The sequence below is a fragment of the Pyrgilauda ruficollis genome, unplaced genomic scaffold (assembly GCF_017590135.1).
Source record: "Pyrgilauda ruficollis isolate IOZ18807 unplaced genomic scaffold, ASM1759013v1 scaffold159, whole genome shotgun sequence".
NCBI classification, from domain to species: Eukaryota; Metazoa; Chordata; class Aves; order Passeriformes; family Passeridae; genus Pyrgilauda; species Pyrgilauda ruficollis.
Genome location: NW_024514654.1, coordinates 538,066 through 564,337, shown reverse-complemented (window position 1 = coordinate 564,337; position 26,272 = coordinate 538,066). Strand labels below are relative to the sequence as shown.

Sequence of the window (26,272 nt, the reverse complement as noted above, 5' to 3'; positions counted from 1 at the left end):
AACTTGGTGGGTTTTCCCTTTTCTATTTCCCTCTTTTCCACCCTTTCCGAGGTCTGCCTCCCCAGCTTGGTGGGTTTTCCCTTTTCTAATGCCATTGTTCTCACCCCTGCACAGGTAATTCTGAGCCGACTCTTTATTGACATAAACAAGATCACATCCATAAAAATTCTAAACTGTGGCTCTAAGACAAATTAAATATCCCCCATATTCTATTGCTGGAAAAAAGAAGCCATCTCACTCAGACTGGAGTAATCCACTGCATTTAATATAATTTTTTTTTTTTTCCAAACCCAGAGAATGTCACCACAAATCCAAATTCCATCCAGCATTTTTTGTCCCCAAGTCTCTCCTGGATGTTTATTTCAAAATGGTCTAAATTAAGCCAAAGCAAGAACATTTTAAAGCAAATTATTGTTTCTTCAAAAGGAAAAACAAAGTCTGATATTCCAAAACCAGCCACAGCCAGAACAGAGCTGGGACAGATCTCATGACCAGCAACACACTCTCAGCTTCAACACAAATGTGCACTTTGTACACAATGAAAGCGAAAATAAAAAGCAGCAACAGAAACAACTCCATTACTTGGGATTTTCAGAATGAATCCAGCACTGAGATTGGAATATTGTGGACACTCTGCTCATGAACAGGGATTTACTGGATTTACAGGACTGCCCTGAGGCAGCAGCTTCACACAGGTCATTAACCGGGAAACAACACAAAACCAGGGAGCCACAGGTGGGAGCCTGCTTTAAGTCCTCGATAGGAATTCGCTATAGTTTGGGAAGAGAGCAGTGAGAAGGATTTTCCCTGCTCTCACTGGGGAAAGGCTGTTCCCAAAGCAGCACACGGGGTTAAATGTCAATCTGGGACCCTGAACAGGGAAACTGAAGTGCTGGGGGTGATGGGCACTGTGGCCACCAGCCCTGGCTCTCTCCAGGCTCCAATGTCTCTCCCTTGTATTTTCACACCTGGTTTCCACCCAGCTCCCCGGGCACACTCAGCTCACTCTGCTCATCACTGTGACTTTCTTCAGGCCGGTTCAGTGAGAGGAGCACAACTGCTGAGCTGCCCTGGACCACACAGCCAGTCCCAGCTCACTGGGCCAGCCCTGCCCACATCCACTTGCCACACACGTCCAGGGTCACTCTCACTTCCTTGGAGACACCACCCTGGCTCTCCTCCACCTGCTCCCCGGAGCAGCCAGGGGTCAGTGCCACAGGCCAGGGGGCAATTCCCTTCCCAGAGTCCCCACAGTTCCAGAGGGGCTCCCACGGGGGCTGTGCTGGCTCTGGGCACAGCAGGGGCTCTCCAGGTTGCTCAGGGATAGTCTGGAGCCATGCCTGTCCTGCCTGGTGTCCCAGAGGGAAAACAGCAAAACAGCTCAGCACAACACCCGTTCACAGGAGGTGCTCGGGCAGAGGGGAACAGCAAGGACATGCTCATGTCCCCGGAATGAATTTAATGTGGGTGCTGCCCCTGGATGTTCTGAGGGACAGGAAGAGGGCAGGGATTTATCTGTGTCCTCCATGGAGCCTCACTCTTCATCCCTCACTCCTCCCAGGCTGCCCGGAGTAGCTGTGTCTGCCCCTGCATCCCTGGAAGTGTCCAAAGCCAGGCTGGACATGTCTTGGAGCACCCTGGGATAGAGGAAGGGGTCCTTGCCCATGGCAGGGGGTGGAAGGAGATGCTCTTTAATGTCCCTTCCCACCTCAAACATTCTGGGAGGAATCCTGCTCCTGACTCAGCTCTGATGAGGGACAGAGGTAGCCTTGAAACAGAACAGTCCTGCTTGAAACAGGCCCCCAAAAGATATTAAAATGCATGGAGACCTGAAAAAAGAAAGGGAGCAGAGCAAGGTCCTGAATCCCTTATAAATAGCAGCAGAAAGCAGAGACATTTATCAGTGTCTCTCCCAGCCGAGCCGGCTCCTTGCCAGAAAGACAGAGCCAAAGGCATCAGTCCCTCACTCCCCTTCTGCTAATTGTAAATTCAAGTTTAATGCCAAACCCACAGAATGCCAGATCGGACTGGTCTCTCAAGCAGAAAGCTAAATTATACATATTGCTGTGTCTGAACAAAACTTGGACAGCATGGAAGGAAGAGGGGTCTGGAATAAGGCAGAATCATTGATATTCTGAGGGGCTGAGACTCCCCAGGCAGCTGGTGTGTGCTGCTGCAGGAGAGGGAGGGATTCCACAGTCACACAGACTCCATCTGACCCCATTCGTTTGGAAAGCACAGGAATCCTCCCCAAAAGGTACCACTGCCTGCCCTTGGGCACAGGGTGTTACATAACAGGAGGCCTCACAAAGTTCTCTTCCCTTCACTCTCACAGAAACACGTGGATTTACTGGATCCAGTCATTTCTATTCAGTTTTTTTCTGGATGTTTTGCAGGAATTTGAAGTGTCTCCTCCCTCCTGTTGCACAAGGTGTGTGGGGAGCCCTGAGCCTCCTCTGCCCCACAAGTGGCACTCCTGCTCCCTACACCTACATACACACACACACACACCTACACACACACACATTTTTCCTATTAGTAATTTTCCATAGAGGAAAGAGCCTGTAGGACACAGGAGGTTATGGGATGACACTTCCAGGTTGCAAGCAGCACATTAATTTAGTAAAGAAGCACCATTGACAGAGGTTTCCCAAATCTTTCCCCACCCATGAGCTGCCCGGAGATTCCACTTCTGCATGTTCAAGGCACTTTGGAAACGCAGCAGAGAAAAGTTTTATAAAAAGTTTTACTTGGAAAACAAGGAAGAACAATGACATAACTGCAGACAACAATAATAAAATTAACAAAATGCTAACGGCTATCCATTGCTTTGTCCTTGTTGATATAAAAAGTGTAACATCAGATCCAGTGTACAAATACAAAAAAAATTGTGCATAATAAATGTACTATAATACTGTACATACAGCATAAACCGTTCAATGAGAATGAATTAAATATACCTATTTGTCTCCTGACTTGGAAGACAAAAGAATAAAGTTCTAAAGTCCTAGAGTCAGTGTATAAACCTTTTCTGGGGCTGAATCACGAGCCAACGGTATCCCTGAAAATCAGCAGAGTCAAATATTCCCTTAATGGAAGCCATTATTCATGGGACTGCTGGTTATGATAAACTAGGGGAAAAAAAACACAGCCTATCAACTGAGTCAACGTTAAATCCAGACCGAGTTCTTCCCATCTCCTGACTTGCTACTGGCACTGCTTTTGTTTGAGCCCGCTTTGGATTTCTTCCCTCTGGAACTGCTGGGGTTGTTTTGGTTGTTGTAAGCCTGGATGGCAAGGTCCAGGCGGTCCTGAGCCACTTTGATTTCCCTCTGCAGGATCTCCAGGTCGGTGGGAATGTTGCCTTCATTGCTGCCGTACTGCTGTTCCTGAGCTATGTTGGCTTTGTTCTGCTTGTAGGCCATCTTGGCGTTGGACAGCTCCGTGCACTGCATCTGCTCCGGCTTCAGCGCGATGTTGTAGCCCGGGGGAGCCGACGGCGTGTTCCAGGTGAAGGGGTAGTTAAAGGTCCCAGAGTCAACCAGCTCCTTCTTCTTGGCATTCAGCGTGTCCCGGATGGTGCCAAAGCCCAAGTGCAGCATCTCCCAGACGTTGAGGAGCAGACACATGCAGCTCACCCCGTACATTATCAGCAGGAAAATGGTCTTTTCGGTTGGTCTGGAAATGAAACAATCGACGTTGTGCGGGCAGGGCTTCCTGCTGCACACGAACACGGGGCTCACCTGGAAGCCATACAGGAAATACTGCCCCACCAGGAAGCCAACCTCAAACAGGGCCCTGGCCAGGAGCTGCAGGACGTAAATCCTCATGAGCCCGTCCTCCCGGATCTGCCGCCGGCCGTCGTGCTTGGCTTTGGCAGGGCTCTGCTTCTCTTTACTCTCGCGGGCGCTCTCCACCTCGATCTCCGGGTACATCATCGGGTCTTCCTCGTGGTCACCCTCAGCTTCCTCCAGGCCCCGGTGCTGTTTCCAGCGGATGGGCAAGCTCCTCCTCCTGGCTCTCCTGCTGGCTTCGCTGTGCTCCACCATCCGGGCGATTTTATGGATGGCATAGCCTAAGTACAGCACAGAGGGAGTGGCCACGAGAATGATCTGGAACACCCAGAACCTGACGTGCGAGAGAGGGGCGAAGGAGTCGTAGCAGACGTTCTCGCAGCCGGGCTGCTCCGTGTTGCACACAAACTTGCTTTGTTCGTCATAATAAATGGATTCTCCTCCCACAGCAATTAGGACAATCCGAAACACAATCAACACTGTCAGCCAGATTTTGCCAACAAAGGTTGAGTGGTTCTGGATCTCCTCTAACAGGCGGGTCAGAAAACTCCAACTCATGGTGGTCAAATGAGTTTATCTAAAAAACAAACAGAACCCCCAAATATTTATGAGTTTATCAGCTCGAGCCTAAATGGTTCAAACTCAACCAAGAGAGTCTGAAAACTTGACTTTTACACCCAACACACATCCATGTTTGTGACCACCACCTGCTATCGGGATCCAGCTGCCAGAATTTGCTTGAAGATCCTACGTCTCCTCCGCAGGCTTTTGAGGAATCTGCTGTAAGAAAAAGTAGCAGTTCAGTATAATTTCATTTAAAAAGTGCTCCCAAAGCTACTCCCCAGCCCGAGACAGAGACATGGATGTCACAGGTTGATCAAAACATTTAAAGTGAAAGCTGAAGACTCCAAAACACAGTTGATGGGAAGACAAGCGCCCATGAGATTTTTGGGTGCTGTTGGCCACATTCCACCACTGACAAGAGGATTTATTTTAATTTGTTAAAGCCTGGGCTGGTAACCATGGTCTCAGCCACAACCCATGGGACAGACACACTGTTGTGTCCAAGGGCAGTACCAGCTGTCCTCATTCAGGAAGGGATGGCCCAGCCCGCCTGTGATGCAAAGGCAGGGCAACCTGGTGGCCTGAGCAGTGTCACCCTGCAGGGCCAGCCTAAGGACAGGGCTGGGCCAAGGAATTCCTAACTATGCTCCAACCATCCTGTGGATGGATTTGGGTCCAGCCCCTCTGGGAGGCTCAAAACCTTCCTCCCAGGTTCAGGAAAGATTTCAGTGTGGATTTTGTAATGAAAACCTGGCTAGAAAGAGTTACCTGTCAAAACTTTTAGAAGAGCTGCTCCACAGCAGTGAGTGGTAGGTGGCTGAGGGGAGAAGGGACGGCGCTGGCAGGAGCTGAGCGAGCCCGGAACTGCCGGGGCTGGCCACGCTCCCGAGCGGGGCTGGCACAGCATGCCAGGGGCAACCCTGCCAAATTCCAGTGCCTGCAGATTCCAGGTTGCCCAGAGAAGCTGTGGCTGCCCCTGGATCCCTGGAAGTGTTCAAGTGTTCCAGGTTGGACTGAGCTTGGAGCAACCTGGGGCAGCAGAAGGTGTCCCTGCCATGGCAGGGGTGGCACTGGATGGGCTGCAAGGTCCCTTCCAACCCAAACCATTCCAGGACTCCAGGATAAATCTGCAATCCTAACAGTAAAAATCCCAGCCTTGGAAACTCCTGTCTGGCAACACTTTGAACAAACCCCAGCAACACTGCAGGCCCTCCTGGAGCTCCAAGGAGTGAAACTGATAAAACACAGGAAGAACTGTTGGACACTGTTAGAGCAACAGGGGATGAGGCATCTTTAAGACTTTTGATGATGTCAAGTATCAGTTTGACACAAAGATTATTAAAAGAAATTATTACATCAGAAAAACATTTGGTGACAGATCCTTGTCAAAGCTCCAGTCAAAGCTCCAGCACTCTGATCTTAACCTGAAGAAATTGTTATTCTTCAAGAATTAAAAAGTCTTATTCTTAAGAATTCTTATTCTTAACCTGAAGAAATTCCAGGAGACTGGAGGAAAACCAGTACTTGGAACTATTCAACTTCTTCCACGTAACTACAGAGTTGTTCATAGGCAAAATAATGAAATGTGAGGAGATGCAAGCATGCAGAATTAAAGGATATCAATGTGATCTCCCTCTGGTGGAACTCAGTGTTTCACTGAAAAGCCAAGAGCAGGGATATGGTGTGGATGGGGTGTGCAGGACATTTGATTTATCACTTTATGACAGTGGGAGAAAAAAAATTAGCATAGGAGAGTATTAAAAAAGGCCATATTAAGTGATCAGAAGTAACAAAAGTCTTGACAAATGATTCCCATATTAGGCCCAAGATCAGTTCCACAATTACAGCAGTTCTGAAAATCTCTGGCAGCCAGGCTGATCGTCCTAAGCTCAACTGGGGACTGGCTGCTGACAAAATGGGCTCATGGGACATGAGTTTTCAGGCTGGGAACTGGAGATGAGAGTCACCAGTACAGGAAAACACAGATTGCTGGGGAGGCTGAGGCCTCCGGAACAGCCCCAGTGCCTGAACCACACGCAGGGCAGCTCAGGACCAGCAGAGCAGGGTTTTGTAACAGGGGGAGAGGCTGTGGGTGTCAGTTAACAGGGAAGGGAATGAGGCCCCTGAAGGTTCAGGGTCTCAGGGAGAGCTGCTGACACAGTGCAGGTGATGGATTGAGCCCTGGCTGTGTCACTGCAATCAGCGGCCAGGGGCTGATCTTACCTCCTTGTTAGCGAGACAGCCCCGGGCGCCTGCGGCTGCATCCTTCAGCAGTTGCTCCAGCATCAGAGAGTGGGTACAGGAGGCTCAAAACCAGCTGAGGGACAGGGAAGACGCCTAAAAGTGAGAGATTTACAAAGATCAATTTGTTTAGCTGGGAAACATAGGGGGAAAATGAAAGTGAATCCCAACAGCAACGTGTCAGGATCGTGATGTGCCATCAAAATTACCAATTAGGACAAAAATGCCCAGCCCTCACTCAGGTGGGCAGGCCACCAGCACTCAGCCCTGAAGGACATGTTTGAATCAGATGTGTTCCACAGATAACAGCTTTTAGAGGTGCATGCAATCTTCCCAAGGCTTCCATCCAAGCTCCCCTTCAACACAACCCTGCTGCCATCATTCCAGGGAGCACTGGCTGAAATAACACATTTTTAACAAGCAAAGAGACCAGAGGTTCCAGTCCCATTGCAGCTCCTTTCTGCAGCAAGGGCTTGGCACCCCCATTTCAGAAAGGCACCCAAGAGCAGCTCTGCCACTCAGGTTCTGTGTTCGTGGGAGACAGTGCTTCAGACACCCCACATTCAGCATTTCCCACTCAGATTTGGGGTCCAGATGAGGGGCACATGAATCTGGGGGTCCTGCACGTGCCTGAGAAGGGCAATGGGCAGCAAAGGCAGGTGAACCCCACATCTGGATCAGGAGGTTAACAGAGGAGAGGAACCCCAAAACCCCTCTCCCACCACACTGCTCTGCCCATCTCATCACCCTGGGCACCGACAGGACAGGCATGTCCACACTGACACCTCGTGATTCATCAGCTAAAAAAGAGACAAAACCAAAGGAGTTTAAGAGGCTAATTCTTATTCACTGAAAATGTCAGGGCCACACTTTTCACCGAAAGCAAACTACTAAGTAAATTTGAAATTAATTAAACACTGTTGCCAATGTAAATTTGGAGTAACAGCAGGAACCACCCTTTAAATTTTCATATAGTGTCACATTCCTCAGGAGTTAAGGACAGGGAAGCTTGAAATGAGTGCAGATTTCAGTAAGAGAATCTTTACTTTTAGACAAGCTGCTACCTCCTATCTAAGAAATTTCTTCAAGGTACATGCCAGCTTTTCACAGTGCATTTTCTACCTGCAGACAGGTACCAAAAACAACCCAGGAATCATTCCTGTGATTCCCAACCCAAATTCCACCAGCTGTATCAATGCACAGAGTGCCAGACCTATGTTCAGACATATGCTGGGGCTCCCACAGCCCTGGGATGCAGGAGGATTTACCCAACCTGTGGTTAACAACCAGGACCTGCCAATTAGTGGGTCCTGGCTGTGCAGCTCTGAAGCTGCCCAAGAGTTGATTCTCTTTGCCAAGAAAGTGTCACTTTGTCTATTTAGTCCTAGTCCTGAGCAGAGCTGCTGGGACAAACATGGGACGACCCAGGAGCAGGCAAAGAACTTCCTGGTCTTTAAGGAAATGTTTTGGTTCAAGTAAAATGACAGTCATTAAGTCTTGGAAAGGTTCAGCCCATCCAAATTCAATGCAGTACAAACCCAAGAACTTCCAAGTGGAATTCCGGTGCTGTCCTTCCGTTGTGTGGGATCAGCCAAGGTTAGAGGGGCACATTCTGCCTCTCCTCCACGTGCTGCAGCACCCAGACACATCCCAGTAACCTTCACCCAACGTACACCCACGCGCCTGCATCTGTTGTTTCTGGCAACATTTAACTCAATAATTTTCCAATGTTTGAAAGAAAAGTCTATGGACACTGACACGCATCTGAGAAAGGCAGAATGTCAGCAATTTCAGCTAATTTAAGTCATGCCAGAAAGTGCACTTGAGAGAGACTTTCATTTCTTGTATTTGTCATAAGTTCATTTCAGCACTTCCAGCGGAGGAGGCTCCTTGGAGCGGGCAGGATCCATGATGAAATATCAGGAGGCTTATCTCTGACAGTGGGCTGGCTCCTGAATTAAAGCTTTGCAGGCGCTGACATCCAGAGAGAATGAAGAAGAATTTGGAGCAGGTACATGAGAAAAAAGAAATCAGCTTCAGGTGAAGAATTTCTGGAGTTAACACAGCTGGTGTTCACATACAGCCAGGGAATGGCCCCTCACGTGTGTCGCCTCCTCTTCCCAGCCCATGGGGGGTTGGCTATGAATTTAAACATTTTAACATTCAAATTTTCACCTCCTTTCAGCTTTCTCCTCAAACAGCAACAACCTCCTGCCACCCAGGGTGGGAAGAACTGCACCGTGGAGCAGCAGTTACTGTAAAATGCTCCAAATCCAGCCCTTGGATGGGACAGGGACAGCAGTGGGGCAGGAGGAAACTAAAACACTCCAGCAGTGTCCCCATTCCCCTGAGATGGAGGGCACCTGGAGGGCAGGACAGCCAGCACCAGGTGGGTGTCAAGGCAGCCTCATTCCAGGCTGTCGAATCCCAAACACCTTCGGAACCATCTCCTGGCCTTGTCTTGGCACAGCCTGGGCTCAGCCCAGTGCAAACTGGAGCCCCTTGACTCCAGCCCAGTGCAAACTGGAGCCCCTTGTCTTCATCCCAGTGCAAACTGGAGCCCCTTGACTCCAGCCCAGTGCAAACTGGCAGCTACACCCAAAGCACCTGAGCAGGAGGGTGCAGGGAGTGCTGGTTTGGTTCAGCACTAGGCAGCCTGTGAGGATCATGGAGCTGGACTGCAGATCCATGTGAATCCAGTCCAATCCAATCCAAGCTCTCCTGTGATGTTTCTGTGGTACCAGGACTCAGTTCATGTCATTCCATCAATGCCAGAAGTGGGGCTGGGCACAGCCTCAGCATGTCCAAGGATGGCACCAAGCTGAGGGCACAGCTGATGTCCTGCAGGGAAGGGATGCCATTCCCAGGGATCCTGACAGCCTGGAGAAGCAGGCCCATGGCAACCTCGTGAACTTCCACAAGGCCAAAGGGAGGATCCTGGATCTGGGCTGGGGCAACCCCCAACAGCAGCACAGACCTGGGAGGGGGGATGGAGAGAAACCCCGCATGGAAGGACCTGGGGATACTGGAGGCTGAAGAACAGGATGTAAACCTGCAACAGTCCAGAAATCCAACTGCCCCCCAGGCTGCATCCAAAGCAGCGGTGGCAGCAGGCAGGGGGGAATTCTCTGGAGCCCCCAGCATGGGACAGACATGGAGCTGTTGGTGGGAGTCCACAGAGATGCTCCAAGGGCTGGAGCACCTCTGCTGTGGAGACAGGCTGGGACAACAGGGGTCATTCAGCATGGAGAAGGGGAGACCATCCTGTGACCTTCCAGTACAAATGGAGCTTGTAAGAAAAATGGGGACATTTTATCAATGCCTGTAGTGACAGGACAAAGGATAATGCTTTTAAACTGTGAGTGGGCATGATTAGATGGGATGTTGGAGATACTCTACCATGAGAGTGGGCAGGCCCTGGCACAGGGTGCCCAGAGCAGCTGTGGCTGCCCCTGGATCCCTGGAAATGTCCAAAGCCAGGCTGGATGGAGCTTGTCTAGTGGAAGGTGTCCCTGCCCTTTGATGGTAGGAGTGGTGGAGGGTCCCTAAATTTTTATATTTCACCAGCACCTCCTCAGACAAGGCTTCGTAGCCTCAAGGCAGTTGTTAAGGAAAATGAATATATCTACAGAAGACTTTTTTCCTCCCTAAACTATGTCTTCCCAGGTCATGCTAATAAAATTTGATTAATTTAGTAATGATTTATTTGTTTTGTTTTGTTTTTAAGCAGTTTAAAAAGACATGTGCTGAGCAGGGAAAAAAAGAAGAAATGCATGGCAATTCTGTTGTTAATCAAAAGAGGTTTCATGCTGCATGAAAGTAAAATTGGGCCCACAGGCTAATTAAAATAGTATTTGAATTAGGATGAATGAATAATTAGCATTATTCATTCAGATCTCATTTACATTGAAAAGTAAGAAATTACATGATTTACAAGTACTTTTGAGGAAGCATGGGAGTTCTTTTTTTTTTTTTTTTTTTTTTTTAACCTGGAAAACAAGTAAGACTTTACTGCTCAAGAAAGCAGAGAGCCGTGGTCAGACCTGGCACTGGAATGGGGCCAACACATCCTGAACCCTGGTGAGCGTTGTGAGCGTTGTGCTGATGCCACCTGCATTCCCTGAGCAGCAATTCCAGTGTCCATTGTCCTGAGTGACCCAAGAGCAAGGATGTGGGGATACCCCTGGGATAAGAGAACTCACAGTTAACACCCTTCTATCCTCTGTGAAGGAAGTGAGTTCAATCATCACCAATTTGACTCCTATTTTCAGTAATAAAGATGAAAAGGAATAAGAAGAGTGCACTGAATTTTATTTTTAATCTTATAGAATATTTGTGAAGGAAAAGACTGTGACTTTTTGGAGAGCACACTGCTCTTTCAAGTAAATCCTCTGTCATCTGGCAGGGCTCACGTGGCAACAGCAGAGAATGGTTTGGAAAAAGCCACAATGTCAATGTCAATTTGGAAACCATTTCTGAATGGTGCCTTCCAATCCCAGGCATGCTAACAAGGCTCCGCTGATTCCCAGACCAATCCCCCGAGTCTAAAAAACCCCACGCTGAATTATGAGACCACAGATCCTGTGTGGGATATAAATAGAACAGGAAAATATGGGTAAGAGGTAGGGATATAATAAGATTCTTGCGCTGTCAAAAAAATAAAGATGTCAAGTACGTATCTTTTTGAAAATCAACATATACCCACCCGAGCATTCAGCTTACAGATAAACTGGAATTTGCAGCTAAGACATGAACCTCCGGTCGCCTCGGCGTGCCCTCTAGGTACTGCTAACATGGGAAGCCAAGTGACAATTTTAGCAACACTCCCCCGCAGTGACAAAATTCAAATGAAATCACGACGTGTTTTGTGCTGGCCCAAACCAGCTTTTGCTGCACCTACAGCAAGCGTGCTGCTGCGGGAAGCAGCGTGTGCAGGGCGGGCACCCCGGAACGCGCGGGTCCCGGCGGGGCACAACGAGCACAGGACGAGCTGAGCCTGGCTCGAGTTCATCTGAGAGCAGGAGCCTGCAGTGACAACAGGCTCCATGGGAAATGGACACTGGGCTGTACAGTCTCTGTCACCTCATGAGATTTTTGGAGGCCTGTTGTGGGGTCTGTGTCAGGCTGAATCCCTTCACACACGCTCAGCAATCAGCATCCCTTCCGAAGGATGGGAATGAGGTGTTCCAGCTCAGAGACTGGGAGAATGAGCTCCCAGTTTGGCACTTCTTGGAGCCTAACACCAGCCTGAGGCTGCTCCTCACAGCCATCCTGCAGATCCAGGTATCAGGAGGCAGAAGGAGCCCCCAGGTGATGGCAGCGCTGCGGTGATGTGAAATGTGATCAAGGAGGAAACGAAGTGGTCAGAGACCTGTGTGCTGCTTCAGCCTGCACTGAAACCCCAGTTCCCTGGGCAGCCTGGGCCACACCAACACCAAACCCTGGGGATCAGCACAGTGCTGGCACAGGAGCCTGCAGCAGGAACAAATCCCCTCCTCCACAACCTGCTGGCAGATGAGGAATAGTCCAAGGAAGGGCTACTGCAGCTCAGAACCAACCCAGTGTTTACTCCACCAGTGCTTTCCTCTCCCATCTCCTCCAGCCTCACACATCTCACAGCTCTTCTCCACCACAGTTTAACCCCACTAAGCCCAGATGGTTTGAGCAGTTCCTGCAGGAATGGGCTCCTGCAGCACTGGCAGGTCCAGCAGGACCCACCAGGCTGGGCTTGTTTAGCCTGGAGAGAAGGAGACTCGGGGGTGATCTCATCACTCCCTACAGCTCCCTGAAAGGTGCCTGTGCTCAGGTGGGGTTGGTCTCTTTCTCCAGGCAGCTCTGACAGAAACAGAGGACACAGTCTTCAGCTACATCAAGGGAAATACAGGTTGGATATTAGGAAAAACTTTTTTACAGAAAGAGTGATAAAGTACTGGAATGGCTGCTCGGGGAGGTGGTGCAGTCACCATCCCTGGGTGTGTTTAACAAAGCCTGGATGTGGCACTGGGGGCCAGGGTTCAGTTGAGCTGTTGGGGCTGGGTTGGACTCGATGATCTTGAAGGTGTCTTCCAACCTGGTGAATTCTATGAATTCTGTGAAATCAGTAAAGCACAGGAAAGCTTTCCCTGTGTAATTCAGCTGGATGTTGAAAACAAGGAATTACAGGGTAGGTAATTAATTAAAGACAACTTTAATTTTTTTTTAATAATTTGAATCTGAAGTTCAAGCCATACTAGAGAAAACACCCAACACTGCTGCTCTGAAATCAAGACCAAGTGTTTAACCAGATCCTGAGCTCTTGGACTGCCAGCCCAGGCTGTCTGCAAACAACAGGGCTGGGGACTGATACCCTTAAAATCCAAAGATCCAAAGGGCATCCTTGAGAAAGACTGTTCCTAGCAGCTGAAGTGACCATCAGACTGGGTGAGGGTGGCCTCAGTGGACTCAGGTGCACAGAACACTCCGGAGTGTGAGCTGGCAATTCCCGTTCTCCCACGCCACAGGGATCCTGCAGGCTTTTCCATGGTCACACACAACCAGCACTCATCTCCCAAACACCAGAGCTCTCCTTCCCAGGAGCAGCTCCGGGACCAGGCAAAAACATCTAATGAGACACCACTGCTCCTCAGTCTGGGCTACTAAACCCTGGCTCAGACATACAATGAGACTTCTTGACAAAACATGAGACCAAACATCCCAACACTGACTGCTCTGAGGCTCTGACAGCCCCTTTGTAAGTGACAGAGCTTTATTTCAGTCACTTCTGAAGGTGCTTAACCCCTAAGTTCCCTTGTACCAAATGCATCCCTTTCAGACATGTGCAATGTTCTGATAACTGGTAGTTTAAACCACCATATTTTACACCCCAAAGCAGGGTCAACCACAGCAGGTTGGAAGGCCCATGTCCAGCCAGGTTTTAAATAACTCCACCACAAGCTCTCTGGGCAGCCTGATCCTATTAAACACCTCCAGAGACAGAAGCATTGAAAAGTCAGATTGGGCAGTCTGATCCTACATCTGACCACACTCACAGTAAAAAAAGCTTTTCTTATGTTTAAGTGGAATTTTCTGTGTATCAGTTTTACGTCACCATTCCCTGGGCACCATGGAGAACAGTCTGGGCAACAGCAACAGAAGCAAAGCAATTTAGCAATTCTTCCTGTAAGAATGAACATAATGGAGAGGGGACAAGTTGCAGGGACTTGAGCCACATAAGCAAGTGAAACTGTGGTCTGACATCCTCCCTCCTGCCCGTGCAGGACAACTGCCACACAGTGGTACTGGTACTGGCATGATATAACAATACATTATTAAAATATTAAAAATAATGTACTGCTGCCTATTGGGAACCGTGTTCCCAGCAGTTATTTTAACAAGTATGGCAAATGGAAGGGTAAAGATGGAAAAATTGCAGTGAGGAGAATGACAAAAGGCAGGTCCTGAGTGGCCAACAGCAATTCAAGAGAGAGTGTGATGGATCGGGGCTGGCGTTCCTGCACACACCTGCCAACAAATCCCAGGGCTTCAGCCCCTTTCAGGACATACTCACCAGCCTGGGAACAGCAGAGGGAAAGAAAGAAACAAAGAAAGAAAGGGTAGGAAGAGTGTCCTGCTGCAAAAAAACTCTGCCTGAGGACAGCAGAGGGGAAGAAAGAAAAGGAAGGCAGGAAGGAAGGAAGGAAGGAAGGAGAAAAGAAAGAAAAGAAAGAAAAGAAAGAAAAGAAAGAAAAGAAAGAAAAGAAAGAAAAGAAAGAAAAGAAAGAAAAGAAAGAAAAGAAAGAAAAGAAAGAAAAGAAAGGGCAGGAGAGGGTCCTGCTGCAAACTCTGCCTGTGCAGGCAGGGCAGCACCAGCACTGTCACTCAGGGCTGCACCTGGGGACACTCAGGGGTGAGCAGAGCCTGGACAATGCAAACCCACCTGTGGCACCCAGGGAATGGCAGCACCTAGGCCCACCCAAGACTCAGACTATGACCCCGAGCCCTGCAGCAAGGCAAGGAGGAACAATTCTGTTTCCCCAGACAGACCCACAAGGGTCCAAAGGGAAGAAGGCACAGAACACAGAGCACCTCTGGGTGCTGCATCCCTGGGAAGCACAGAGGAACAGGCACTGCTGGGGAGCAGGAGCCCGGGACAGGCTGCAGCATCCATGTGCTTACCTGGATCCCTCCAGCTCTCTGGCAGCAAGGTCTAGGGAAGGCCATCCTCACTGCCATACTGTTCCAGTCAGGCATGAGAGAGACCTCCCTGCCTTGATGTGATTAGTGATTCAAACAACCACAACACCCCTTTAACTACACCCGATTCCACTGCACCAACAGCTCCACAGCGTTTCCCCACCGGGCTCCTCCTCTGCGCTCAGAGGGATGAGTGTCAAAAGAAAATGACACACTGGAGGCAGCTGACCCAAATATCACTCTCACGGCCATTTCAGGAAAGGAGAGAGAAGCCAAAAGAGAGCAATTCTGTCGGCTCCTGTACATCAAAATCAAAGGCTCTCACTTGGCTGAGCGGGAGGCAATCAATGGGGATGAACACCTAATGCTCCCACCACCATCTTATGACAGTCAAGAGAAACCACAACAGTGTTTGCTTCATAGATAAGCCTCAAAAACTACCATGAACAGCTTGTAAATGAAACAGATACCACGCAGCCCGACGCAGTCTGCCACAACCTCCCCAGTCACCCATCCTGCAACATGGCAGCTGCTTCTCTGTGACCTACATTAAAAAAAAAAAAAAAATAGTTTTATTCCCCAGCTCTGTCTGGTCTAGTGGGAGCCACCGCCTCAGCCTGCAACTCCACCAAATCCACATCACATTTTCTACAACAGCAGCTCTGCAGAGAGGGAAGGATGTTCAGAGAGAGAGGAGGACACTGCAAACCAAAGCCTCACCACTGCAAACCCTCCCCACCGTGCTGGGGCTTTCAGGGCATCCAGCACTTGGAACAGCTCTGCCAGACTGGGCCTGGATTGCTCCCATTGGGACACGGAGGAGAAGAGAGCCTTGCAGCCCCTTGTGACTTCACCAAACTCTGCATGTCCCCAGGTGGAGAGCACCAAGCTGAGCAGGACAGCAGCCAGCTGTGCCAAATGGCACAACAATCCATGAGGATGGCATTGGGACAGCCAGCCAAGGACAGCACCTTGCCAGAGAACAGGTCCACAACAAGCCAGCACATCACTCACTCTACTGCTGCTGCAACTTCTCCCAAGTTGCTGGTAAACCACAGAAACAGCTGAAGAGTTTTGTTTCAATAAAGTTGGTTTTACACACAGTTTATTCTGAGACAAGGAGCAGAGTAAGGCAGCAGATTGCCATACTGGCATTAAAATGTTACTCCAGCTTGAGTTCAACAGGAGTCTTAACAGCTTTATTTTGCCAAAGATAAAATTTAGAATATAAATATGCATGGATTCACTAAGAGACTTATTTGTTGAAAAAAAAAATTCCCTGTAATGAAATAAGAAACATAAAACTGTCCATTTCTGAAAGACTTGAATACTTTGAGACTCCCTTGGGAAGAGACCTGAAGCACTGATGAACTCCCTGTGCTCCATCACTCCAGCTGGGAAACACACACACACCAACTGGGGCTTCTCCCCCTGAGAACAGCTGGAAATAACTCCTATTTTATGAAAGGAGGCCAGAAGCCCTTTTCCCAGTGACAGGCACTCTGCACCAAGCACACAGTGGCAGACGGGTCAGTTTTTCCACCTGACTGCTTTCCCTGGCCAAGGATTTAATCTGACTTATTATCGACACAGATCGGGACAAGTAGCAGCAAACTGAAGGCAGAACAGCCTCCCTGGTGCTTGAGTCAGGCGTGAGACTTGACAGGGGAGCACCAAGGGGACCAGGGGATGGTGTGCACTGTGTTGTGGGGCTGCAGGAGGCACGAAAAACCCACCGAGCCACTGCAGCCACAACTACGGTCAGGGCGACAGTGCCAAGCTTCCCCCAGCTTGTCATTCCCAAGCTTCCAAGATTTTAGGAGGCTGGTGACATCTTGTTAATCACGGAGTGAACTCCATGCTCCAACCAGGAGCCAGCAGATCACCTCTGTTTGGCAGGACCAAGGGCTGGGCCACTTCCTAACACAGAGCCCAGCAGGTCTGCCTGCAAAAACATTCTTAAAACAAAGGGTAATTGAGCATCTCCTGTGTCACAGCTCGTTCACTCTCACAAAGGGGAATTAGCTGCAGATAAGATTGCTCCTGATAAGGAACCACTGGCTGTTTGGTGGATTGCCTCATTAAGGCAATCGCACCCACTCTGCCAAACACAATCACAGACTGGTTTGGGTTGGAAGGGACTTTAAAGCCCTGTCACGGGCAGGGACACCTTCCAGTGTCCCAGGCTGCTCCAAGTCCCGTCCAGCCTGGCCTTGGGCACTGCCAGGGATCCAGGATTGGCGCTGCTCTGGGCACCCTGTGCCAGGTCCTGCCCACCCTCATGGTAAAATATTTCATTTTAATGCCCCATCTAACCCTGTCCTCTCTCAGTTTAAAAGTGTTGTCCCTTGTCCTGGCACTACAGGAGACAGCAGAAAGTCCCCGTTTTTCTTCTAAGTCTCTTTATAAGCTGAAAGGCCGCAATAAAATTTCCTCAGAGCCTTCTCCACCTGAACACCTCCAGCTCTCCCAGCCCATCTCCAGAGCTGTTCCAGCCCTCAGACCATTCCCACTTCAGCTGTTCCATTCCCTCAGACCATTCCCACCTGCACCTTGACAGAGTCCCTGCAGAGAGCCACCATCAGGAACAGGCTCACCTTTATTGTCACTAAAAGACGACAAACCCATCCAGGGAAAACGATGTGAGTCCTTTACACACAATTCACAGCACCAGGAACAGTTCCAGGCTCTTTGCCAGCCCTTTCCCCTGGGACTCAATGGGAAACTGGTTCCCACTGCAGGGACTGGAGGGGAGGTTACAGAGCAAAGAGCCAAACTGAGGAGTCACAGTAGGAAGGGCTGGATGGATCCACCAAGGGGTTAATGGAACATGGAGATGGCCCCTGGCCTCGGCACAACCATTTCTAAAATTGTCTTGGGACAGGGAGGCAACTGCCATGTCAACTCTGCAAGACAGGGGTTGTGAAGAAAATCCTGGCAAAGTGTAGTTCTCCAAACCCAACATTCACACAGGACTAATGCCACAGAGCAGAATTAGTGGGCGTTGATTCTCTGTATAAATACAAGAAGTCAGCGTGGTTTCTGGAAAGGCACCTCCAGCCCCACAGAGGGCTCCAGATCTTCTGTGTTTAAACCTCTGAGAGTCTCTCTCATCTGAGGCTTCCTGTAGGGACCCCAAAAGGCCACTGGAAAAGGGACTGTCCCTGTATGGAGACAGATGGGTGAGAGGCAAGGCAGTAGGAGTAAACAATCATTTCCTGCAAGGGAGGGAAGTCAGAGCAAGGGTCACAGCGAGAGGCTGGCTGTGCCAGACTAGGACACTGTCTGGATGTGACCCAGCAACCTGAAGGAAATATTCAAGGGGGGGTGGAGAAGCAACCATGAAGAGCAGCAAAGGGACCATATGAGTCCATGCAACCTGGAAATAAAATGGCAGATGGAATTCCACATGGATAAAGTGATGCATACATTGAATAAAAATAATAAATCTCAATTTCACCTAAAAATAGATATGCCCTGAGATGGCCTCAGCAAGCAGGAGGTCTTGGGGCTGTCAGGCTGCTCTGTGAATGCTCTGGCACAGCTCAGCACAGCCCAAAACAGTGTTTCACCAGTGTCAGAGGACAAGCACACCCAGCACACGTACTGTGCCACCATGTGCCTGTGACATGCATCCATGGCATGTGGCTCTGGTCACTCTGCCATGTCCCCCCTGAGTGCCCATGGCTCACTCACTGTGTGTGGCTCTGGTCACTCTGCCATGTCCCCCCTGAGTGCCCATGGCTCACTCACTGTGTGTGGCTCTGGTCACTCTGCCCAGCTCCTGTCATGGGAAGAGAGAAGAACAGAAGGAGGTGGGAGAAGAGATATGGAGTGGCTGGTGGGGGAAGGACAGTGAAAAAAAAGCAAGAAGGCAGAGGGGGGAAACAGGCAGGGAGCTATGACACCTGGAGCAGCCTGGAGAAGGAAAACCTCTCAAAAATTGAAAGCTGGAACAGTGCCTCAGGCAAGGGTAAGTCTGTAGGCACAAAGCAGTGCATGTTGACAGAGTCCAGAGCTTCTCCCCTGCTCTGCTGCAGCCCCACATGGGACAGGTCAGAAACAGAACTCTGGAGCAGGCAAGATTCCATCTGATCCATGTGGCTGCTCCGAAGGAGCCAGGAGTGAGTGGCTCCAGGTGCTGGGGAAAAAGCCCCTCCATGAACCAGCTGAAAGAGAGGCACCAGCAGACACCAGAGGGAACAGAACTGGTACAGGGGCTGTTAATCACTGCTCAGTTCCAGCCTCCTGGAACTCTGCATGTGCCAGACGACCCCGGGCAATGGAACACCTGAAGGGCAGCCATGATTTATTCCTGTCCACGGCTCTCCAGGGAATCGGATTCCGCAGACGCCCGGATCGATAGGATTTGGTCACAGATTGCAAAGAGAGCAAGAACAGGCGAGGAATACAAACCAAGCTGGGGACAGCACTGAGGAGGAGGCTCCAAGTCAGCTCCAGAAGGAGCAAAGACTTCACACGAACCATGGAATAAAGATAATTTCCATATGGCTCTGTGGAAGATCGCCATGTGCTTCCTCCCAAACACTTCAATTTTATTTTGCTTTATAATATCTCAGGAATCACAGTTTCCACCATGAAAATTCTTCTCCTTTCAAAATAGTTTAACTCCATATCTGAGCACCAGCTGAGTAACTCCTGTGAATTAATCTGCTGCAAGTAAAATTCAGTCATTTCTCAACGACTTCAATGTTTACCCTGAGAATCAGGAGATTTTTAGATTTTTAGGAGGACATGCTGCATGCAGGGCAGCACAGCTGAAAGACACATTAGGAACTTTAACTATTTTAATTTTATGCTATTAAAAATGCACTGACACCAAGGCCAGCCCCATGTGCACAACCTACACCCACCCCCTTGCCTGCCTACAGACACATCTCTAACCTCAGGACTACGCAGTGCTGGGTGTCATCCTTGTCCCTGCATCCACAGCAGAGCCAGGCTTCCAGGAGTTAACAAGGAGTCAAAACTCCCCCTCAAGGGAACATGGGCACACACAAGACATACAATCACCCTTCCAGGCTCTTGACTATTTTAAGCATGAGAGAGATACAGAACTTCACAGGCAATGGCTTGTTCCGAGTCTGGCAGGGCTGCACCACTCACGCCAGGATGTCACCGCGGGCAGGAGCTCCATCCCCTGCTGCCACCAGCACCATCCCTCATCCTGCAGGAGCTGCATTCCCCAGGCACACCACAGCCAGACCCATGCTCAGACCCAGAAGTAATTTTTCTACACTACTTCATCAGAAAAGCGAAATGGACAGAAGCGTCCCCAAGATATGACACTTTTGGGGAAGACTTTGGGGATGTTCAAAGGAGAGGGAATGCTGTGCACAGCCACTTACAAGGCAAACCCTGCACCCCAGGACAGCAGATTAATGGCTGGGCGGGACACCAGAGTGGGGACTCGATGGAAAATAATCCAATGCAGTTGTCAGCCTCCTCCAGTGCCACCGACTGCGCATTCGACATTGGGACTGGAAAGGACACGAGGCACAATCTGCTGGTCATCCATATGGATGCTCCCTCCCTCCCTCCTTCAGTCCTCCTCAGTATCTCAATCGAGGTCAGGCACGCACACTCAGACTTGTTTTCTGACAAATTTGTAACTAAAAAGCTGGAACTAATAACTGTAAGAGCCCAAAGCTGGTTTCATGGATTTGTTTAGGCAAAAAAGCTGGCTGACTCCACCAATTTCCATCTAGGCAAGGTAATAGAGAGAAATCCTTCACTCCCGTGTAAAAATGTAAATCCCAGCTCAGTGAGTCATTTAAACACATGCCTAATGCAAAGCTGGAAACAAATCCCGCTAATAATCCGGGCTGCTCGCTTATTTACAGCTAGGCATGGCTTAAGTACCTGGATGATCTGGAAATACCCCGGAGCCCCCTGAAAAGAGCCTAAACCAGGCTGGTCTGGGAATTAATCACAGTGGTATGAGCAGAACTGCTAATATGAACCGGGGGAGGACTGTGTGTGTGTGTGTGTGCTGAAGCATCTGTTCAAGTTTAGGCATATAAAACATTTTTCAGCCCAATGACTCCAGAGGGAAATGCTTCATACATCAGCTCATCTGACTCAATTTTTCCATCACATTTCCTTTTATACAGTTTTGTCCATAAATACACTATTTGTTTTTTCCAAATATAGATTTTTTATTTATAGCCAGAAAACCTTGTAACTTGTGTTATTGCTTAAAACCCTAGGTTCTGCTTTGAAATGGAATCATACTCTTCCTTGAAACAGAATCACTGAGGAATTACTGGCCAGTAGTGAGGTATGAAACCAAGTTCTCTATATTTGCAGAAGGAAAAGGGATTTGTTTTTGCCATTCTCAGTATTTCCTTCACCAGGAATCACCAGTAAGGTCACAACTGCCCAGCCACACGCTGAGTATGTCAATTATCCCACATCACATGCAGGAACTTTCACCTGAAATCTTCATTTTATGCCAAAACTAAGTCAAGTTTCTAAAAATCCCAACCAGATCTTCCAGGCAGTCCTGAATTTGGGAAGAACTGTGTGTCACTACCCGTGCAGCAATAACAATTCATATTTATGGTATGAGGAGGTCAGAAAAGGAAATGCTAACATTGCCCTTTCCCCTCCAAGAAGCATTTTGGAGATAAATTCCTCTTTGTAGCTTTTAATGGAAAGCAACGAGCCTCCCAAAACCAGGACCAAGAATGGGCAGTGAATGGGAAATTTGGTGATATTGGCATTTTAAAAACACGGGTTTTTTTCAAGAGCGGAATTTACGTACTGAGCGGTACTGAACACAGCAAGCAAAATGTGATTTAATACATTTTGACCATTATTAACCACAATTTGAGTCAATAAAAAGCACAGCCTGTTATTCCATGGCACAAGCACGGGACAGTGGAATTGCACTCCTGCTGCTCACGGGAACTGCCGAGAGCAGCTGCAAACACTGATAAATGCCAGGGGCTCCTGCAATAAAACCTTCACTCCCTTCCAAAGCAGGGCACACAGGGGTGGCTGTGCAGCCACCCCTGAGGGGCTGGCAGCGGGGTCCAGGGGCCATCTGTAACTCTGGGAGTCTCCCTACTGGCTGGGCAGGGATGTGATTCCCTCCGCATGTCAGCAGGGACAAAGTAGAGCCACCGTAAAAATCAGGGAATTGTAATGGAACTTTTTTAATGGCAATAATTTGCCTCCTATTAAGCAGATTAAAAATACATAAATCTGGAGCACAAGTGAACTCTGTGGAGTGGCAGCACAGAACACAAAGTCTGTGAAGCAGGGTGGGAGCAAAGCATCACCTTCCCCCTAATGAGGCAGCAGTGCCCATCCCCCGGGAGGGACAACAAAGGGGTCCATTATCCACCAGGGTTTCACTCCAAGTGTTTAATGATCACCACCCTTGTCTGAGTTCCTGCTGGGCTTCAGGGAATCCTGTCCTGGCAGGAAGGATGAGGCGCAAAAGAGGCACCTTGTGATTTCCACCTTTAAAAAAGGTGCTGAAAATTGAAGTGGTGTAAGGAAAGAGCCCCAAGATCAGCCCCCTCTCCCCAGCTCCATGCTGGTGGTGAGGCTGCAGCCTGACTTCTGAGAATCACAGAATATCTTGTGCTGGAAAAGACCCACAAAAATCATCCAAGTCCAACTCCTGATTCCATCACTTCTTTACTCAACCAGCACCCCTCTGCAGGTGCCAATGACCACAAATCACCAAAATTCACCCGAGTGAGCAGGGTCTGCCTGGGCTCACACACTCTGTGGGGCTCCAGCAGCTCTCCACGGAAAGCTCACCATTCCATGAGGTCTGCTCACTCTCCATGGAAAGCTCACCATTCCATGAGGTCTGCTCACTCTCCAGCATCACAGGAAGAGGCACCACCAAGCCCTTGTGGCTCTGGATTCTCAGCTCCCCTGAGAAGCACGAAGGCACTGAATTTTCAGTGACCCAATCCATCACACACCCAAGGAAGGCACCTTCTGGATTATCCAGCTCCTAACTGGGTGTTCCTAAGCTGCTCTGTTGATCCTAAGTGGCTGGATCACTCCTAGGTACAACCTCAGGCACTGGATCTCATCCTTTTCTTGGCAAAAGTGGTGGATGAGGAAAGTCTGGGGATTTTTTTGACTCACAGAAGTTGCTGGCAGTCAGCAAATTACTAAATCAACAAATTTAGGTGTTAAATTTCATCACAAACTCTCCATCAGTGATTAGATTTCACAGCTTATAAGAAACTGATTCTTGTAAACTCTGGAACCACCCAAACCCAGAAAAGACTTTTTAATAGAAAGTTTCACCTAAGCAGTATAATTTCCACACCAATTACCTTTAGAACCACTGAATTCTTTAGAAGAACTGTGCCTATAATTAAAACTCTCCAGGGTGTACCAGAATATTTGCTAAATTCTTAAAATTTATCTCAATTTCCCCAGCATCTGAGTTTTAACTTTCCCCCTACCAAGGGCTGGGACTCCTAGAATCCCTCACATTCCCAACCCTCTTGGGGCTCCTCTCTGCCTTGTTCAAAGCAAGCACTGTGCTCTCAGTCCTTGACCCAAATTTTCCAGTTATTTACCAGTATTTACATCACTTGCACATTATCTGTGATGACCTGGGTGTTTGCTGTGAAGTGAGGGGCAAAAAAAGACCCTTAATGAACGGCTGAGGATGGTACACATCTAGAAAAGAGGATTTCATGACAATTCCTTGTCTAGAATCCTGCATTCAGACTTGTGAGTTGTTTTAAAAAACCCAAAAATTGTAATATTGTTCTATAAATAAAGAAAACACTTAGATTTGTAAATGGAAATGTTTTCATTAGCAATAACTCAATAGTCTCCTCCATCAATGGAAGGACAAACTTACAAACTCTAGTCTAAAAGCACCAAAGGCAGTCAGACCCTTAGGTAAGGGAACAGCCTGTCAACAAAACGTTTTTAATAACTTTTCATCATTCCAACTGATCCAAACCTTGATAAACTCATTTCAAACAGACACGACGTGCTGGGTGACAAAATCCAAGGAGCAGCTGTGCTTTAGCACAGTCCAAAAAACAGAGACACTCCTGTAAAACAGGAGTTTTACCCATTTCAAAAAGACAAGAGGTGCTGGGTAACAAACTCCAAGGAGCAGCTGCGCTTCCAGCACAGTCCAAAAAACAGAGACACTCCTGTAAAACAAGTTCCATGCAAAGTGAAACCTCCAAAGGGACCTGTCACCGTGCTCCTGCTGGCATTTCGGTTTGGAAATGCCAGACAAGTTCCTAAATCTGTAGAAATACCCTGCAAAAGGGCTCTTCTCAGCAGAGAAAGGCTCAGAGACCCCTCGCTCAGCCCAGCCCCAGCCCCTCAGCTCTTACCTGGCTGCCTGGGTGCCCGCAGCCATGCCCAGAGCCCCGGCCAGCCGCCGTGCCAGCCGCGGGGACAGCCAGCACTCCACTGCTGCAGCCGGTGTCACCGAGGGCCAGCCCCTCGCTGGAGCTCTCGGCGCATTCGCCAGGCAGCAGCAGAATGTGTGACAGCTCAGCCCACCCCCAGGGAGCCACCAGTGACCACAGAGCTCCGTCCCTGCTGCTCCCCAGTTAATGCAAGCGCTGCTGGAATTGCGGGACTTTCCCTCCGCGTCGAACTGCACAGCAAGACTCAAATTCCCTCTTAAAACTCCTTACCCATCCTGCTTTCCAGCGCCGAGCTGACCTGTTCTCTCAGGAAAGCACAAGCACAACTTTGGAACAGACTTGGAAAGTAGCAAAAATACGGAGAAAGGCACCTTGCGTTTTCCTAAACACGAGTCTTGACAGAAAACAACAACTTTTTCCCTTAAATGACCTGAAGAACGGAGGGTTTGGTAACTGCACTGACAGCTGGTTCATTGAACATCCCCAGGACACAGATTTCTAACAGGAAGGGACAGTTTGGGGTTTTTCTTAACCAATTATCCTTGACTTAGAGCAGGCAGGAGACATGGAAATAGTAACAACAATCAACGGTCTGTCAGATAGAAAGGTTTTTCTCTCCCTCTCATTTCCAAATACCAAACACCCAGTGAAAAATCAGAACCTGGTGGTACCAACTGTTGCTCCAGAATCCATATGGTACATCCATGCCCTAATTAATCCCTATGAACTATCTCCTATTTGTAATTAATTTGACGGTGGAACAAAATCAGCACTTCACTGGGAAGCAAGGTCACACTGACCAGAAAGTGTCAGGACTAATTCCTACCAACAGAAATGAGAATTGCCTTTAAAAGGCCAGTAAAAATAGCTGCACAAATGTCATTCCTGTGAAATTTTATGACGCTGGGTGAAAGTTAGGCCCCACGGAGGCCAAAATTCTCATCTGACACAAGAGCAGGATTCTTCTCATGGTGCGCTGCATTTGGGTCAAGCACAGAGAATCACGGAATGTCCTCGGTGAGAAGGGACACACAAGGCCACCAAGGCAAACTGATGGCCCTACACAGGACACCCCCAACAATCCCCCCACGTGTCTGAGAGCTTTGTCCAAACACTCCTGGAGCTGGAGAAGTATTTCCTCAAGCAATGCCAAACCGCACGGCTGCAGCCCGTCAGCTCCAGGCAGGCTGGCTCCAGCTGCCAGCAGCGCTGTGAGCGTTTATCTGGACAAGGAATTCTGAGCAGGAGCTGCTGCTTCCAGGAGCTGACACTGGGGATCCACCGGGAGCCCCGTCCTGCCCGGAGTCGGGAGGGGGACAGGGGTGACACTGGAGGGGAGGTGGGCATGGGGTGACAAGGGAGGAGAGGTGGGCACTGGCATGACACAGGAGGAGAGGTGGGCACGGGGTGACACCCCGGAGTCGGGAGGGGGACAGGGGTGACACTGGAGGGGAGGTGGGCATGGGGTGACAAGGGAGGAGAGGTGGGCACTGGCATGACACAGGAGGAGAGGTGGGCACGGGGTGACACAGGTGGCGTCTCCCGGTGCGATCGCTCCGTTCCCGCGCTCGGCAGCGCGGGCAGCGCTCCGTTCATCACCGAGGGGCTCGACACGTGCAGCCGCGGGCGGGCACGCGGCGCTCCGGCCGGGAAAGCCCTTCGGGCATCGCTTCCCTCGGGATAAACAGCCCGGAGAGGCCCGTCCCGGAGCGCGGAAGGCAGCGGGGAACGGGGAGGACGCGGGGACCCGGGGGGTGACACCGGCCCCTCGCGGCGGCACCGGCGGCGGAGCGCGCCCGGCTCATCCCGGCGCCTCCGGCTCCCCCCGGAGCGCCCGGCTCGGTCCCTCCGGGCTGCCGCCTCCCTCAGCCCGCCGCGGCTCCGTCCCCTCTGGGCCCGCGGCTGCACTCGGGCTCCCGCCTCCCGGTGCCCCCGGAACGGCCGCTCGGTCCCCTCAGCCCCCCGCCGTCTCCCATGGCTCCGGCCCCTCGGGTGGCGCCGCTCGGTGCCCTCAGGCCCCCGCCCGGCCCGGCCCGGTCCCGCCGCACCCTCAGCCCCCACTCACCGGGTCCGGCCCGTGGCGGCGCCGGGGCCCCTCGG

The 26,272-nt window shown here is 49.9% G+C and overlaps 1 protein-coding gene across 3 annotated transcripts; it reads right to left on the bottom strand.

Moving 5' to 3' along the window:
* Positions 1 to 244: 244 nt before the first annotated feature.
* GJC1 (gap junction protein gamma 1) lies at positions 245 to 26,272 on the bottom strand. 3 transcript variants are annotated; one of them, XM_041462015.1, is made up of 4 exons: positions 26,238 to 26,272; positions 6,582 to 6,695; positions 4,502 to 4,574; positions 245 to 4,371 (listed from the first exon to the last, which is right to left on the bottom strand). In XM_041462015.1, exon 4 carries the CDS (start codon positions 4,350 to 4,352, stop codon positions 3,171 to 3,173), a length of 1,182 nt encoding a protein of 393 aa, XP_041317949.1. In that variant the 5' UTR covers positions 4,353 to 4,371; positions 4,502 to 4,574; positions 6,582 to 6,695; positions 26,238 to 26,272; the 3' UTR covers positions 245 to 3,170. The 3 variants fall into 3 exon arrangements, with proteins under 3 accessions (XP_041317949.1, XP_041317948.1, XP_041317950.1); XM_041462014.1 differs by lacking the exon at positions 26,238 to 26,272 and adding an exon at positions 24,134 to 24,258; XM_041462016.1 differs by lacking the exon at positions 26,238 to 26,272 and adding an exon at positions 24,134 to 24,258 and having other exon boundaries at positions 4,502 to 4,571.

Bases quoted from the DNA above. Each gene is read 5' to 3' on its own strand.
- GJC1 (XM_041462015.1), bottom strand. From the start codon at position 4,352: ATGAGTTGGAGTTTTCTGACCCGCCTGTTAGAGGAGATCCAGAACCAC.